This window comes from Dreissena polymorpha, chromosome 8, assembly GCF_020536995.1.
Source record: "Dreissena polymorpha isolate Duluth1 chromosome 8, UMN_Dpol_1.0, whole genome shotgun sequence".
Classification (NCBI taxonomy): domain Eukaryota; kingdom Metazoa; phylum Mollusca; class Bivalvia; order Myida; family Dreissenidae; genus Dreissena; species Dreissena polymorpha.
The window spans coordinates 95,572,567-95,587,942 of record NC_068362.1 but is presented as its reverse complement, the minus strand read 5'-3'; the positions used below and the strand labels follow the sequence as shown (position 1 = coordinate 95,587,942).

Here is a 15,376-nt window from a genome sequence, read left to right as displayed (position 1 = left end):
CATGAAAAAACAGAGGCGGACAAAAGCCCTCCCGTGAAATCTGAGCCACGAATTTAAGTACCAAAGATGAATTAAATAAGTAATTCAAACAATTTAGTTTCATGCAAACGCATAATTAATTGTTAACAGAATTTCACTTTCATTTTCGAAAGGGTTTCAGAAAGTCCCCGGGAAGCATGTTTTTGCATGAATGCGCGTATGACGCGATTAAGCGTTGCTCTGTACCGTATTGCATTCAATCTCAATTTAAATTCACTTGTCGATAAATGGCCTCATTTAATGTTTTAATTTATGTTGTTATTATATTGGATTATCGGATATATATGCTCATTAAAAAAGCAGTATGTATACAGTTAATAGACACACATTTTCTTCTGTCAATTTTACACCCTTGAAAACACAATACACACAATGGGTAAATTTTTCGGATTAATGAATGCAACACTGTGTGAAACAATTACATTTTTCGGTGTTTAACTGCTTTCACGGGAGGGTATTTGTCCGCCCCCGTTTTTTCATGGGGGGGGGGTTTTGTCCGCCCCCGTTTTTTTATGGGAGGGATTTTGTCCTCCCCTCCCCCCCTATGAAAATAATGGAAGGGTTTTTGTCCGGGAGTGATTTTGTCCGTATTCCTATTGTTTGTTTCTTTTGATTTTTCGTCTATTTCCACCAGTATTTCAACCAACTCATGTTGGTCAGTTACACACATGTATTGTTTAAAAAGGTTAAGTACACATGGTTATGCCAGTAACTGACAACTGAGTCCTCCATACTTGAGTCCGTAGGAGACGAAGAATGGCCGCAGATATAATTCCCTGACCATTCTCAACACAATTCAAATATCCTGGTCAAGTTCAAACAAGAGATCCTTAGAGATTTGAAGTCCAGCCCTCTACAAACCCAGCAACCTTGCCCAGTAACACAGAACATAAACCGTGGTCAGATTTTTCTATATTGTCAATATGGAGCTGCTTTAGCTCTTTCAGTGCTGGAACCGAATTTTGAAGGCCTTTGCAAACAGTTTGGATCCAGATGAGATGCCACAGAACGTGGCGTCTCATCAGGATCTAATCTGTTTGCTATTCTGATAGTATTCTTTGAAAAAAATCAAAGAAAATGCTAATTTTAGAAATTCAGCAGACAACATTTTAGCAGACGACAAATTTCCCAGCATGCAAAGGGTTAGTCATATTGGTCATGTCCGGGTGAGATAGATGAGAAGTGCGTACCTCTAGCTGGATCCTCATTTTCACAGCCTGAAAGTACTGCTCCATCAAGGAGTTGACAAAGTGTACAAGCTTCTTCATGGCAATGTTCTCCAGGGCCTCACTTCAACATGCAAACATGTCATTATATACTGGTATACAGCAACGTACTTTGAATAATTGTGTCTTGTTCTGAGAAAATTGGGCTTAATGCATGTGCGTAAAGTGTCATCCCAGATTAGCCTGTGCAGTCCGCACAGGCTAATCAGGGACGACACTTTCCGCTTCTATGGTATTTTCAGTTTCAAGGAAGTCCCTCCTTGACGAAAATCAAGTTTAGGTGGAAAGTGTCGTCCCTGATTAGCCTGTGCGGACTGCACATGCTAATCTGGGATGACACTTTACGCACATGCATTATGACCAGCTTTCACAGAACAAGACACTATTGAACATCATCATACCAAAATGGATTTTATGCCATATGTGGCCAGAGTAGCGTCAGACCAGTCTGGGCATTCAAGATATCCGGTCACAAGCTACCCTGTCCGTTATGAAGCTATGCAAGGTTTGGTGGTCTCACTTGCAGACAGGGTAGCTCCTGCCCAGTTTTCGTTGATGCGCGCTGATCTGGAGGGAGCTATGATGGCTGCATAGGACATAAACACCCCAAATTGTATGACCCTGCTTAATTATTAAGTTAGAACAGAATACTAGGCAAGTGTTGTATACAGCTTAGTTGACTGGAAATACTTAAAAAACTTAAAATATGAGCTCGAGAACAAGCTTAACATACAGTAATAAACATATCCAAAATGAAAAGTTCTTATCCATGATTTTTGTAATTACTTTGAAAATATTATAAATACCTTTCGAAACATCAAATGAAATCAAACAGCATATGTAACTGACACAAATCCCTTCCACGACTCCTAATTGTACACACAAAGCTGTACTATTCTCTTATTTGACCTTGACCTTGACCATCATGCTAGTGACACAGATGTTGCAAGACACGCCTTCTACCCATTTTTGGCAAGTTAATTGAAATTGCCTGAACCAATCCCTATATAACAGGCCAGACAAGCTGAACTTTGTCATGTTCATACTTGTCTTGTTTGTTGTGGAACATGTCATTATACAAGGCAATTAGCATACTTGTCTTGTTTGTTGAGGAATATGTCATTATACAAGGCAATTAGCATACTTGTCTTGTTTGTTGAGGAACATGCCATTATACGAGTCAATTAGCATACTTGCCTTGTTTGTTGAGGAACATGTCATTATACGAGTCAATTAGCATACTTGTCTTGTTTGTTGAGGAACATGTCATTATACGAGTCAATTAGCATACTTGTCTTGTTTGTTGAGGAACATGTTATTATACGAGGCAATTAGCATACTTGTCTTGTTTGTTGAGGAACATGTCATTATACGAGTCAATTAGCATACTTGTTTTGTCTGTTGAGGAACATGTCATTATACGAGTCAATCAGCATACTTGTCTTGTTTGTTGAGGAACATGTCATTATACGAGTCAATTAGCATACTTGTTTTGTCTGTTGAGGAACATGTCATTATACGAGGCAATTAGCATACTTGTCTTGTTTGTTGAGGAACATGTCATTATACGAGTCAATTAGCATACTTGTTTTGTCTGTTGAGGAACATGTCATTATACACGGCAATTAGCATACTTGTTTTGTCTGTTGAGGAACATGTCATTATACAAGGCAATTGACATACTTGTCTTGTTTGTTGAGGAACATGTCATTATACAAAGCAATCAGCATACTTGTTTTGTTTGTTGAGGAACATGTCATTATACGAGGCAATAAGCATACTTGTCTTGTTTGTTGAGGAACATGTCATTATACGAGGCAATAAGCATACTTGTCTTGTTTGTTGAGGAACATGTCATTATACGAGGCAATCACCAGGCACATATTGCTCAGGAACCCGTTGCAGCCACTGTCTATAAACTCCAGCACATCCTGAAGCACAAATAACAAGATTTGCGCTGCACTGTGGAGAAAAAGGGGGCTTAACGCATGTGCATAAGTGTCATCCCAGATTAGACTGTGCAGTCTGCTTTTATTGTATCTTTGTTTAAAGCAAGTCTCTTTAAAGCAAAAATCCAATTTAGGCGGAAAGTGTCCTCCCTCATTAGCCAGTGCAGACTAAATAATCAAGTTTCAGACATAGGAAAAACCAATATACTACCCCATCCTTTGAGATGACATACTAGTTACTCGTATAATTATAAAACTTATGAGTTCAAAGACAGAGAGTATCTAAAGAAGCCTGCGGCTTTCTATCCAATTAACCTTAAATAAAAAGGTTAAAAAGAAAGCATATGATATAGTTTCAGACTATTAATATGAGCCTGGTTCTGAGAAAACTGGACTTCCTGCACGTGCGTAAAGTATCGTCCCAGATTAGCCTCTGCAGTCCACACAGGCTTATCAGGGACGACACTTTCTGCTTTTATGGACTTTTTTTTTAATGTAGGTCTCTTCTAATCAAAAATCAATTTTAGGTGAAAAATGTCGTCCCTGATTAGCCTGTGCTGACTGCACAAGCTAATTTGGTATGACACTTAAGGCACATGCATTACGTTTCATTTTCTCAGTGTATGTTCTCACCATGGGTGTGCTGGTGTATGCCTGCGATGGCCTCTCAGGTGACTGGGGGGATGCCTCGCCCTTGGTCCAGGAGATCTGGTACTGTAACTCCTCCAGGTCACAGTCCAGCTTGTGTCTCGCACTGAAACGTAAACTGGATCTCTCATAGACAAATCCTCCGGGATTTCAATTGAAGCAGAATCCTGCTTTTTGATGCAAGCATTTTGGAATGTTGTCACTTTTGACTCCTTCAAATTATTAACCTTGCATCATTTTGATGCAAATGTCACCATAAAAATAATATAAAATGTTTTTTATATTACTCAAAATGTTATTTTTTTTAGTTAATCTTAAGCAAGCTAGTTATACAAAGAAACATTAGCAGAGCAATCAACAAATATCCAGCAACAAAATATATAGATAGTATTTTGACCCCTGAAAATTTCATTCGACCCCTTAAAATTTCAACCACAGGGTCATTTGACTCCTAGTTTTAAAAAGCTATTTAAATCCCTGGAAGGGCATATTCCTTCTATTGACATATGTGCTCTCCATTAATTCTAGTTAGTAAAAACTTGAAGAATATATTTTAAAACAGATCATATCCTATACTGACCATATCCTGAACTGATAATACCATCAACTTATAATATCCAGAACTTGACATAACCTGAAATGATCATGTCATGAACTCAATATAATTATATATCCTGAACTGATCATAGCATCACCTTATAAGATCATGATCCTGCAATGAATATAACCTTAACTCAACATTTTCTGAAGTGATCTTATCCTGAACAAATAATTTCCTAAATCTGAACTGATCATATCCTGAACCACTCATATAATGAACTCAGACTCACCTGATCTAATCATATCCTGAACTAAAAATAAACGTTACTCAAAATACCCTGAACTCAACATAAAATTGAACTGAAAATATTCCAACCTGCTTACATCCGAAAAAGATCATATCTTGAAGCAATCATATTTTTAACATATCCTGAAATTATCTTTTGCAGAAGTCATCGTCATCTCATCATAAGCTTATTATCACCTGAACAGATCATATCCAGAACTGATAATATGGTAAACATATCCTGCACCAATTATAAACTAAACTCAAAATTCTGAACAGATCTTATCAAGAACTCATAATATCCTGAACTGATCATATCCTAAAATCAACAAATAATGACATCATCATTTTCTGAACTCAACATATCCAAAACTTGCCATATCATAAGATCAAACCCTGATCTAAACATTCCCATACCTCCACCTTATTTAAAAAGGGTAGCTTCACATCAAAGATCCCACCCCAACTACAGCAATAAGTTCACATTTGATCCCAATAGCAAATGTGTCACAAGTAGCTCATACTGTATCCCAATACCAGTATCCCAATAACAAGTGTGAGTCACAAGTAGTTCATACTATATCCCAATAGCAAGTGTAAGTCACAAGTAGTTCATACTGTATCCCAATAGCAAGTGTGAGTCACAAGTAGTTCATAATGTATCTCAATAGCAAGTGTGAGTCACAAGTAGTTCATACTGTATCCCAATACCAAGTGTGAGTCACAAGTAGTTCATACTGCATATCAATACCAAGTGTGAGTCACAAGTAGTTCATACTGTATCCCAATACCAAGTGTGAGTCACAAGTAGTTCATACTGCATCCCAATACCAAGTGTGAGTCACAAGTAGTTCATACTGTATCAAAATTACAAGTGTAAGTCACAAGTAGTTCATACTGTATCCCAATACCAAGTGTGAGTCACAAGTAGTTGATACTGTATCCCAATTACAAGTGTGAGTCACAAGTAGTTCATACTGTATCCCAATACCAAGTGTGAGTCACAAGTAGTTCATACTGTATCCCAATACCAAGTGTGAGTCACAAGTAGTTTATACTGCATCCCATTACCAAGTGTGAGTCACAAGTAGTTTATACTGTATCCCAATACCAAGTGTGAGTCACAAGTAGTTCATACTGTGTCCCAATAACAAGTGTTAGTCACAAATAGTTCATACTGTATCCCAATAACAAGACTGAGTCACAAGTAGTTCATACTGTACCCCAATACCAAGTGTGAGTCACAAGTAGCTCATATTGTATCCCAATACCAAGTGTGAGTCGCAAGTAGTTCATATACTGTATCCCAATACCAAGTGTGTCAAAAGTAGTTCATACTGTATCCCAATAGCAAGTGTAAGTCACAAGTAGTTCATACTGTATCCCAATAGCAAGTGTGAGTCACAAGTAGTTCATAATGTATCTCAATAGCAAGTGTGAGTCGCAAGTAGTTCATACTGTATCCCAATATTAAGTGTGAGTCACAAGTAGTTCATACTGCATCCCAATACCAAGTGTGAGTCACAAGTAGTTCATACTGTATCCTAATACCAAGTGTGAGTCACAAGTAGTTCATACTGCATCCCAATACCAAGTGTGAGTCACAAGTAGTTCATACTGTGTCCCAATAACAAGTGTAAGTCACAAGTAGTTCATACTGTATCCCAATAGCAAGTGTGAGTCACAAGTAGTTAATACTTTATCCCAATACCAAGTGTGAGTCACAAGTAGTTCATACTGTATCCCAATACCAAGTGTAAGTCACAAGTAGTTCATACTGTATCCCAATACCAAGTGTGAGTCACAAGTAGTTCATATTATATCCCAATACCAAGTGTGAGTCACAAGTAGTTCATACTGTTTCCCCAATACCAAGTGTGAGTCACAAGTAGTTCATACTGTATCCCAATACCAAGTGTGAGTCACAAGTAGTTCATACTGTATCCCAATAATGAGTGTAAGTCACAAGTAGTTAATGTTGTATCCAAATAACAAGTGTGAGTCACAAGTAGTTCATACTGTATCCCAATAACAAGTGTGAGTCACAAGTAGTTCATATTGTATCCCAATACCAAGTGTGAGTCACAAGTAGTTCATACTGTATCCCAATAACAAGAGTAAGTCACAAGTAGTTCATACTGTATCCCAATACCAAGTCTAAGTCACAAATAGTTCATACTGTATCCCAATAACAAGTGTGAGTCACAAGTAGTTCATATTGTATCCCAATACCAAGTGTGAGTCACAAGTAGTTCATACTGTATCCCAATAACAAGTGTGAGTCACAAGTAGTTCATATTGTATCCCAATAACAAGCGTGAGTCACAAGTAGTTCATACTGTATCCCAATAACAAGTGTGAGTCACAAGTAGTTCATACTGTATCCCAATAACAAGTGTAAGTCACAAGTAGTTCATATTGTATCCCAATAACAAGTGTGAGTCACAAGTAGTTCATACTGTTTGAGGAACTCCTCACAGAGCTGTTCTGCAGGCTCCCTCAGCTGTAAAAGCAGGTCCACACATTCAGCCAGCTGTCGGGGACTGGACTGAATATATAGCAATATTGAAACTGGGTGATATGCCTCACCATTGAATAAGTAGGCAAGATATTGTGTCAATGTTGGATTAAGATTGTATAATTGGATGAACATGTTTGGACTTAGGTAAAAAGTAGGTAAAAATATGTTTTCTTTTAAATATAGTAACATTGAACAAAGATCACCTGTATTCAAAACCCTTGTCTCTCTAAGGGAAGGCAGTGGAGGAAGACCAAAAAGTGACTATTGCAGCCCCCACTCCCTATCAGTTACTCCACTTAACCCTTTAAGTGCTGGAACCGAATTTTGAAGGCCTTTGCAAACAGTTTGGATCCAGATGAGACGCAACAGAATGTGGCGTCTCATCAGGATCCAAACTGTTTGCTATTCTGATAGTATTCTTTGAAAAAAATCAAAGCAAATGCTAATTTTAGAAATTCAGCAGATGACGTTTTAGCAGACGACGAATTTCCCAGCATGCAAAGGGTTAAGATGTTTTCCTACAGTTCTAAACTGACCAATTTCAATGAAGACTCTCCACACATACCTGTTTGTCATGGAACTGCTGTTTGAGGGTGGCTGCCAGTTGCTCCATGATGTGTACACAGTCTGTGTTGATGCCCTGGAAGCTGGGCATGTGCTGGTACTGCAGCAAGATACGCTGAGCCTTCGTGTAATACCTAGAATATACAGCCACCCACCACAGATATATATGAGCCTTCGTGTAATACCTAGAATATACAGCCACCCACTACAGATATATATGAGCCTTCGTGTAATACCTAGAATATACAGCCACCCACTACAGATATATATGAGCCTTCGTGTAATACCTAGAATATACAGCCACCCACTACAGATATATATGAGCCTTCGTGTAATACCTAGAATATACAGCCACCCACTACAGATATATATGAGCCTTCGTGTAATACCTAGAATATACAGCCACCCACTACAGATATATATGAGCCTTCGTGTAATACCTAGAATATACAGCCACCCACTACAGATATATATGAGCCTTCGTGTAATACCTAGAATATACAGCCACCCACCACAGATACCGTAATAACTCTATGTTTTCAGACACTCTAAGTTTTCGGACACCCCTTTTTTTAGCAAAAATAATTATTTTTCGTGACTCTTAATTTTCGGACACACGAGTTTTTGTTCATAATTAATGTCTCAAAGTTTTCGGACAGTGTATTTTACAGCGCTATTTTACCAAATATCGGTCCTGATTTCGATATCTAATGACACTTTGAACATGGGGTTTTACAACCAGATTAACATTATAAAACATGGTAGGTGCATGCCTGAGGGCAACGGACCATTACATTTGCGTTATTGGGTAAATTACCTGTAAACAGATATTAAACAATGGTTTCGCCCGATAGCATAAGCGTTATGACAACTACCAGGGGTAGTGCCAATTAACAGTTCAATTATCTAGCGCAATGGTACTACCCCTTCTCAGTAAAATAACTGTGACAAATACTATACGCTTCAAAGTGTGATGCAGCTTATTGCAAGTCTTACGAACAATGGAAGGTGTTAGACAACAGCTATCGGAAATGAACAAATAAAGAATTCATAGTTTGCTTTTTTATTGCGTTAATTACAGGTTCATACTAGCGAGTATCGGTACATCACATGCTCATCATTGAACTCGTTGGTCAAAGTACAACTTCATAGTAACTTTCTGTCAAATAAATTCAGCATTCAAAATTATTTAAAATACAGTGCAAACATATATAATTGTAATTAATACTATACGGCATGGTATTTTACAAGCGCGTGCTATTACCGGTAGTCGTTGATACAATTGACGCTATTTTCGGACACTTCAATTTTCGACTCTAAGTTTTCGGACACCTGTATTTTGTCAAATAATTTATGTATCTAAGTTTTCGGACACGAAAGAAAATAATTATTTTTAAGTGTCTGAAAACATAGAGTAATTGCGGTATATATGAGCCTTCGTGTAATACCTAGAATATACAGCCACCCACCACAGATATATATGAGCCTTCGTGTAATACCTAGAATATACAGCCACCCACCACAGATATATAGTATTACCTAGAATATACAGCCACCCACCACAGATATATAGAATATACAGCCACCCACCACAGATATATAGAATATACAGCCACCACCACAGATATATAGAATATACAGCCACCCACCACAGATATATAGAATATACAGCCACCCACCACAGATATATAGAATATACAGCCACCCACCACAGATATATAGAATATACAGCCACCCACCACAGATATATAGAATATACAGCCACCCACCACAGATATATAGAATATACAGCCACCCACCACAGATATATAGAATATACAGCCACCCACCACAGATATATAGTATTCTTTGCTCCTCAAGGTCCTTACTTAGACAATATACGGTAATCATCCACTGAGCAATGATGCAATATACTTGTATGGGGTTTTATGCAATTATTGAACATTTTTATTTTATTTTTGTTAGATCAGAAAGTCTTAAACGTTAATTATTCCATATTAAAGCTCTGTAATAAGTTGATTTAATTGAACGTATAAATCTGTGATTCAAAGCGTTCAGTAGACAGGTACAACTTTGGTTTTAAAGACTGGTATGTTATATACTAGTAAGCATATAATGCTAACAAAAAAAGCCTAGACCTATGAGTGGAATTCAAATATAAAACAAAAAGTTATATTTCTCACATTTTTTAATGACAAAATAATGTGACAAAATAATGTGCACTAAGAAATAGACAACTATTCAACTGTTAAAAAACAGTGAACATTACAAAAAAACAACATAATATATGCCCATCCAATTTGTATAAATTATGGTGCGACTCACAAACTCTGATGGGACATGATGAATTCATTACAATTTAACAACTTAAACTTTTCAAATATCAAGTTAAGAAGAATGTCAAATACCTATACCTGACTGCCTGACTGTATGCCTTCAGCTCTATGCATTTCTTCAATCTAGCAGGCAACTCAAACAGGAATTGTAACTGAAATGACATTTAAAAAATCATAGTATATTTTCACACTACCAACCATATATCTACACAACAGTGACAGCTACAATTATTTAATATTTCAACAAGAGATGTGTTTGTCAGAAACACAATGCCCCCTACTGCGCCCCCCTACTCCCCCCCCTCCTACTGCGCCGCTTTGATTTATTTTTATTTTTTTATCATTTGGCAGGTACAGATTATTATCTCCCTTTGAAGCTTATTACTTCCCTTTGATTTGTTTTTTTGACCATTGACCTTGAAGGATGACCTTGACCTTCCACCACTCAAAATGTGCAACTCCATGAGATACACATGCATGCCAATATCTGAAGAGACATAGAAGTTATGAGCATTTTTCGAAACCTAAACGCAGAAACCTAAACACAAAGTGTGACGGAAAGACAGACGTACGGTCCAATCACTATATGCCCTCCTTCTGGGGCATAATAAAAAGGAGAAAACTATTATAAAAGCAGCAATCATATGAAACATATTTATTTTATAAGCATAACCATGATAAACAATAACATTTAATGCAGTATAAATGGTTTTAGTAAGCATTTACATGGATCACAATGAAAACTATTTGTGTTATAAGAATACATTTTAGCATGTGGTATATAAATAATATAAATGAGCAAAGCACTGGGAAAACCAGGCTTTCTACAGGTCATAAAGTACTGTCCTGGATAAGCCTGTGCAGTCTGCAGAGGCTAATCTGGGACAACACTTTCCGCTTGGACTGAATTTGTGTGTAGAAGAGACTTCCTTTGTTAAGAAACATTCCATATAAGCAGAAATTGCCATCCCAGATTGCCTGTGAGCATGAATAGTGATGCCTGACACCAAAATAATACATTGTAACCAAAACCTTGTTTCTGCAAACTTGTTACTTAAGCACTAAACCTTTTTAAGGAGTGAGTGTACGCCAGCTAATTTGGTGATCTGTTGCCTGCGATCATCGAGGGTCTGAGACACGCTGCCACTGAACTCGGTGATACGGGACATGTTGGTGGCAAGGTGATCCATCTCATCTTCCATCTTACGGAAGTCATTCTTCATCTGCCGAGGAGAGTATAGCATACTGATACGCTGATAACAGACTGTTATAAAGACCTTAAAAGGGGCCTGATTAAATAAATGTTTCAAACCAAGGATAATTAATATTTAAACATTACTTTATAAAATACATTTACCTTTCTGATTGTATCAGTCGCACTTATGAACTTGTTATAATTCTCATAGACCAATGTCTGCATGTCACTGTCAAGGGAGCGAATCTGTTTCAACATGTCTGATTCCTTGTCCATGAGTTCTGTGAGTGACTTCTCTTGAATCAGCTTACTCAAGTACATGTCCTTGTTAAAGTGGGCCCCGTCTATGTCGCAAGGGTCTAGGGATGCTCCACCGGCTTCATCCTTGTCAAGACCATAATACATTTTCAGCATCCCATGACGCTTGCGTCTTTGTTCAGGGTCCTCATCTGTCAATAATTTATTACATTATAAAACACCCAATGATTTTTTTTTATTGGGAAAAGTATCAGTACTAGCTCTATTGTGATCAAGAGCACCGCATAACTGGTGCCAACGCTCGGTTGCGAAAGCTTGTCAGATTTTTTTCTTTTCTTTTAGAGGTCACAGTGACCTTGACCTTTGACCTAGTGACCCAAAATTGGGGGTGGCGTGTAGAAATCATCAAGGTGCATCTACATATGAAGTTTCAAAGATGCAGGTGGAAGCACTTTGGTTTTAGAGCCAATGTTTAGGTTTTGGCTTGATGCCTACAGGGGACGACGAGATGGCTATGAAAATACCTAGGGTTTTCTCCGAAAACAGCCGAGCTAAAAATTAGCAAGAAAAAAAATGAAAAAGTCTTCAGGTTGGGAAATTGGTCTATTTGATTTGTTGCTAAGAAATACTTTAAAATTGATAAAGAAGTGTTGTCAATATCATAGGTTCAAGCCATAGAGCTGCAGAGGGAAATTTTAAAAATGATGCATTTTATTAACAAACAAAAAACATCTTGTTTTTGGAAACCTTCATTTTTGATTTTATTTGGACAGCAATTTGGAAACTTTTAGTGTGTTCCCCTTGGGGAAAGTACTGTTTTCCGGTACTTTATAAAGAAGGGAAAAATTGCAGGACACCAGAGATACATCTGAACATCTGTTAATCTAGACTCTGTGTTTGTTCTAATGTGTGTAAGTATGACTTACAGGTTTTTTTTCCCCTTTTTGTGAAGATAGCCCATGGCTTTGGAATTGGGAATTTTATCGGCATTTTCATGAAATTGGGAAAATAAATTCATTAGCTGTTTTTCCACAAGAAAAGTCCACTGATTAGGGAAATACTAAATTTGACATAATTCTTTATAATCATTCAAATTAAAAGAACAAAATCATATAATAATACTTTGTTAGATGTAATTGATTCAAATTGAGATGAAATACGCATTAGACACTCATTTAAAAAAAAAAAAAAAATTTTTTTTGAAATTGGGAAATTTTTGCCACATTTTGGGAAAAAAGTATACTTTTGGGGATTGGGAACATAGCCGAATTTCGGCTATAAAATCGGGCCAAAAAAAAACCCTGACTTATCATCTGAATTATTTTGTAAAAATTACGCATTTAGCTAAGTTTTTTGTTGGTCAAAATCATGACACATTTATTGTTCACAACTTTCCTTATAAACCATCTGCAGGTCATAAATGAGACAAATTTCCACGGAAATGGTAAATAGACATTGATTAAGCAAACAAAATTGTCAATATCATCAACCCATACTAAAACTGTCCTTAATTTATTTCTACAATTTCAATAAAAAATACAATACAGGCGGAAGTGTCATCCTAGTTGCAATAATTCAACTCTAAGCTTTATAGCCCAATGGGCTGCTTCGAGTTGCAATGCGCTCTCTCTTGTCCATGGGTGCAAAATGTTATCAAAAATGCAAGGGTTAAGGAACACTGAAACTGCAAGAACTTATTAAAGTTTACATATTTAAACCACAAACTCATCCAAATGGCACCATTAAAGCAAGAAATAATTGATTTTATTGACTTAGGTTTTGTTTTGTACGCTGTATCCGCCATATTGGAAAATTGACCCAATATTGGTTAGGTCGCAGTACACCAATATTTTGCACGTCGGGTTATGTGCTCCAGCCTATGAAGTCGATAACGATGTGGTATTCGATACAGAATACACTGTTTCAAATTTAAACATAAACATGTCAGCGAGAAAAGTGTGTTGAAACATTGCCGTGTTTTTATAGAGTGCATGCAAAGGAAAACAATCCGTAGGTTGCCATTCAGGTAAATTTAACATGTTTATGAAGTTTATTCATTATTTTTCTCAATTTGTCTCGAACGACGTCTGTTTAGTGAAGTGCACAGATTTGCTGCGCTGAACTGCACCCATGTTTATGAAGGGGTGCATATGGACTGCCAGAGCCGCCATAGCAAAAATTATCAAAAGGCTCTGGGAGTCCGTTTTTATGGACTAGTGTTATCCCTGATTAGCCTGTGCAGACGGCGCAGGTTAATCTGGGACTAAACTAAACACACATATATTTAACCCTCTTTTTACAGAGCGAGATTCATTTGCTACAGAAGTCAAGTTAAGAAGGACCGATAGAAATAATAAGAAATGAGCCTGGTTCGAACGGTTTGTGGGACGAATAATCACATCGCGAAATGTAAACATGAAATAAAAAGGAGGTTAATTGAATTTATTGTTCTTATTTTAAATTGCATCCTTATAGATATATTGTTAAAACATGCTCACCTATGCCACCAGCAGCTGACATAGTTGATTATTTATTAAGCTGTTCTGTGTTGACAAACCGTAAGACCATTCTATACATAAATGGTGACGTCACTACGTTATTGTCACCTCTATACTTAGACGCATCACGCACCTCCATTTGGAGGCATTTATGACTACGACACAAAGAAGTCCGCGGATGAATGAAGAATTTGCTTTATAAGTAAACTTTCATGTTATGATTTAAAAGTTAAGTATAATTTTGTTCAGTCTTACGGTCTTATGTTAGAAGCAATTAAAATTTTCGTAAGTTTTCAACAATTTCGCTCTTTATTCATTTTTATTAACTGTACTTTCACTTTCGGTTGTATAACAACATGTATCCTTTATTGACGAAATTTTGCAATGAAATAGCGTTTTCAAAACCGCTTAAAAAGTTTCAGAAGGTGTATCTGATGCGTGTTATGAATAGACACAATGTCATAGCTATATTGCCGACTAGTATGGGAACAATTTGGTATTTCAAGTGGCTCCATTTGCATTGCAAGAGAAGTTCAAATTGACTTGTTCAGTTTGTTAAATCGAGGGCTTAACGGAAAACTGCAGTATCTCCTTCTTTATTTAATATGAGTAACAACAGTCTTCCGTTCACCCCTCGAAATTTTGACACCCTAATTATATATTTTTTTAAAAGTGCCTGAGATATTTTTTTCTTTAAATAAACGAGATCAATGAAAATTTTAGTAAAAGCACAGCATTGATGTTCTATGATGGTCATTTTTTAGTGGAATAGTATGTTACAATAAAACAATTATAACTATTGTATTAATGAATTTAGATTAGGTGTCATCTTTAAATGGGGTAGTAATTCATTATATGAGATTAGCAGATTATATAGTTGAAAAATAAATAACACTTTAATGACTTACCATATTAAAATAAAGTAGCATAGAATATGTTGCAGGTCATAAAATGTACAACTGAAATTGAAGAAGCTTTACAAATATTTTACACTGACAACACTGTTGGTTTTCCAAAAAAAATCCTTCCTATCTACCTGCCCTAGTTTTTTTGGGGCAAATTTAAATATTATTAATATCATTGAATTAAATTATTAAAATATCAATATGTTTTGATTACATTAGCTTATTTTATTATTAATAATAAATACTTTGCAAGGAAAGTCCAATTCTGTTTTAATTAGTCTTAATTAGGTACTAGTAAAATTGAAAATATCAGTGACATCCAACACTTGGCTTATATGCGTATGAATGCATATTTTCTTTGACAGTTACATAGTACCCTATGTAATTGGATTAAAAACAACAAATAACTAT

General features: G+C 36.5%; 1 protein-coding gene across 3 annotated transcripts in view; it reads right to left on the bottom strand.

Moving 5' to 3' along the window:
* The window catches only part of LOC127842710 (vacuolar protein sorting-associated protein 51 homolog), a 32,625-nt gene extending 18,438 nt beyond the window's left edge, over positions 1-14,187 (bottom strand). For 2 of the 3 annotated variants that reach the window (XM_052372387.1, XM_052372389.1), the window contains exons 1-9: positions 14,061-14,187; positions 11,467-11,753; positions 11,177-11,332; positions 10,188-10,261; positions 7,775-7,907; positions 7,148-7,236; positions 3,848-3,980; positions 3,096-3,196; positions 1,230-1,329 (exon numbers count right to left, since the gene is read on the bottom strand). In XM_052372387.1, the coding sequence (XP_052228347.1) occupies positions 1,230-1,329; positions 3,096-3,196; positions 3,848-3,980; positions 7,148-7,236; positions 7,775-7,907; positions 10,188-10,261; positions 11,177-11,332; positions 11,467-11,753; positions 14,061-14,082 (1,095 nt within the window). In that variant the 5' untranslated portion in view covers positions 14,083-14,187. The remainder of the gene's footprint in view (positions 1-1,229; positions 1,330-3,095; positions 3,197-3,847; positions 3,981-7,147; positions 7,237-7,774; positions 7,908-10,187; positions 10,262-11,176; positions 11,333-11,466; positions 11,754-14,060) is intronic. The other variant, XM_052372388.1, reaches the window with a different exon arrangement.
* Positions 14,188-15,376: the final 1,189 nt, after the last annotated feature.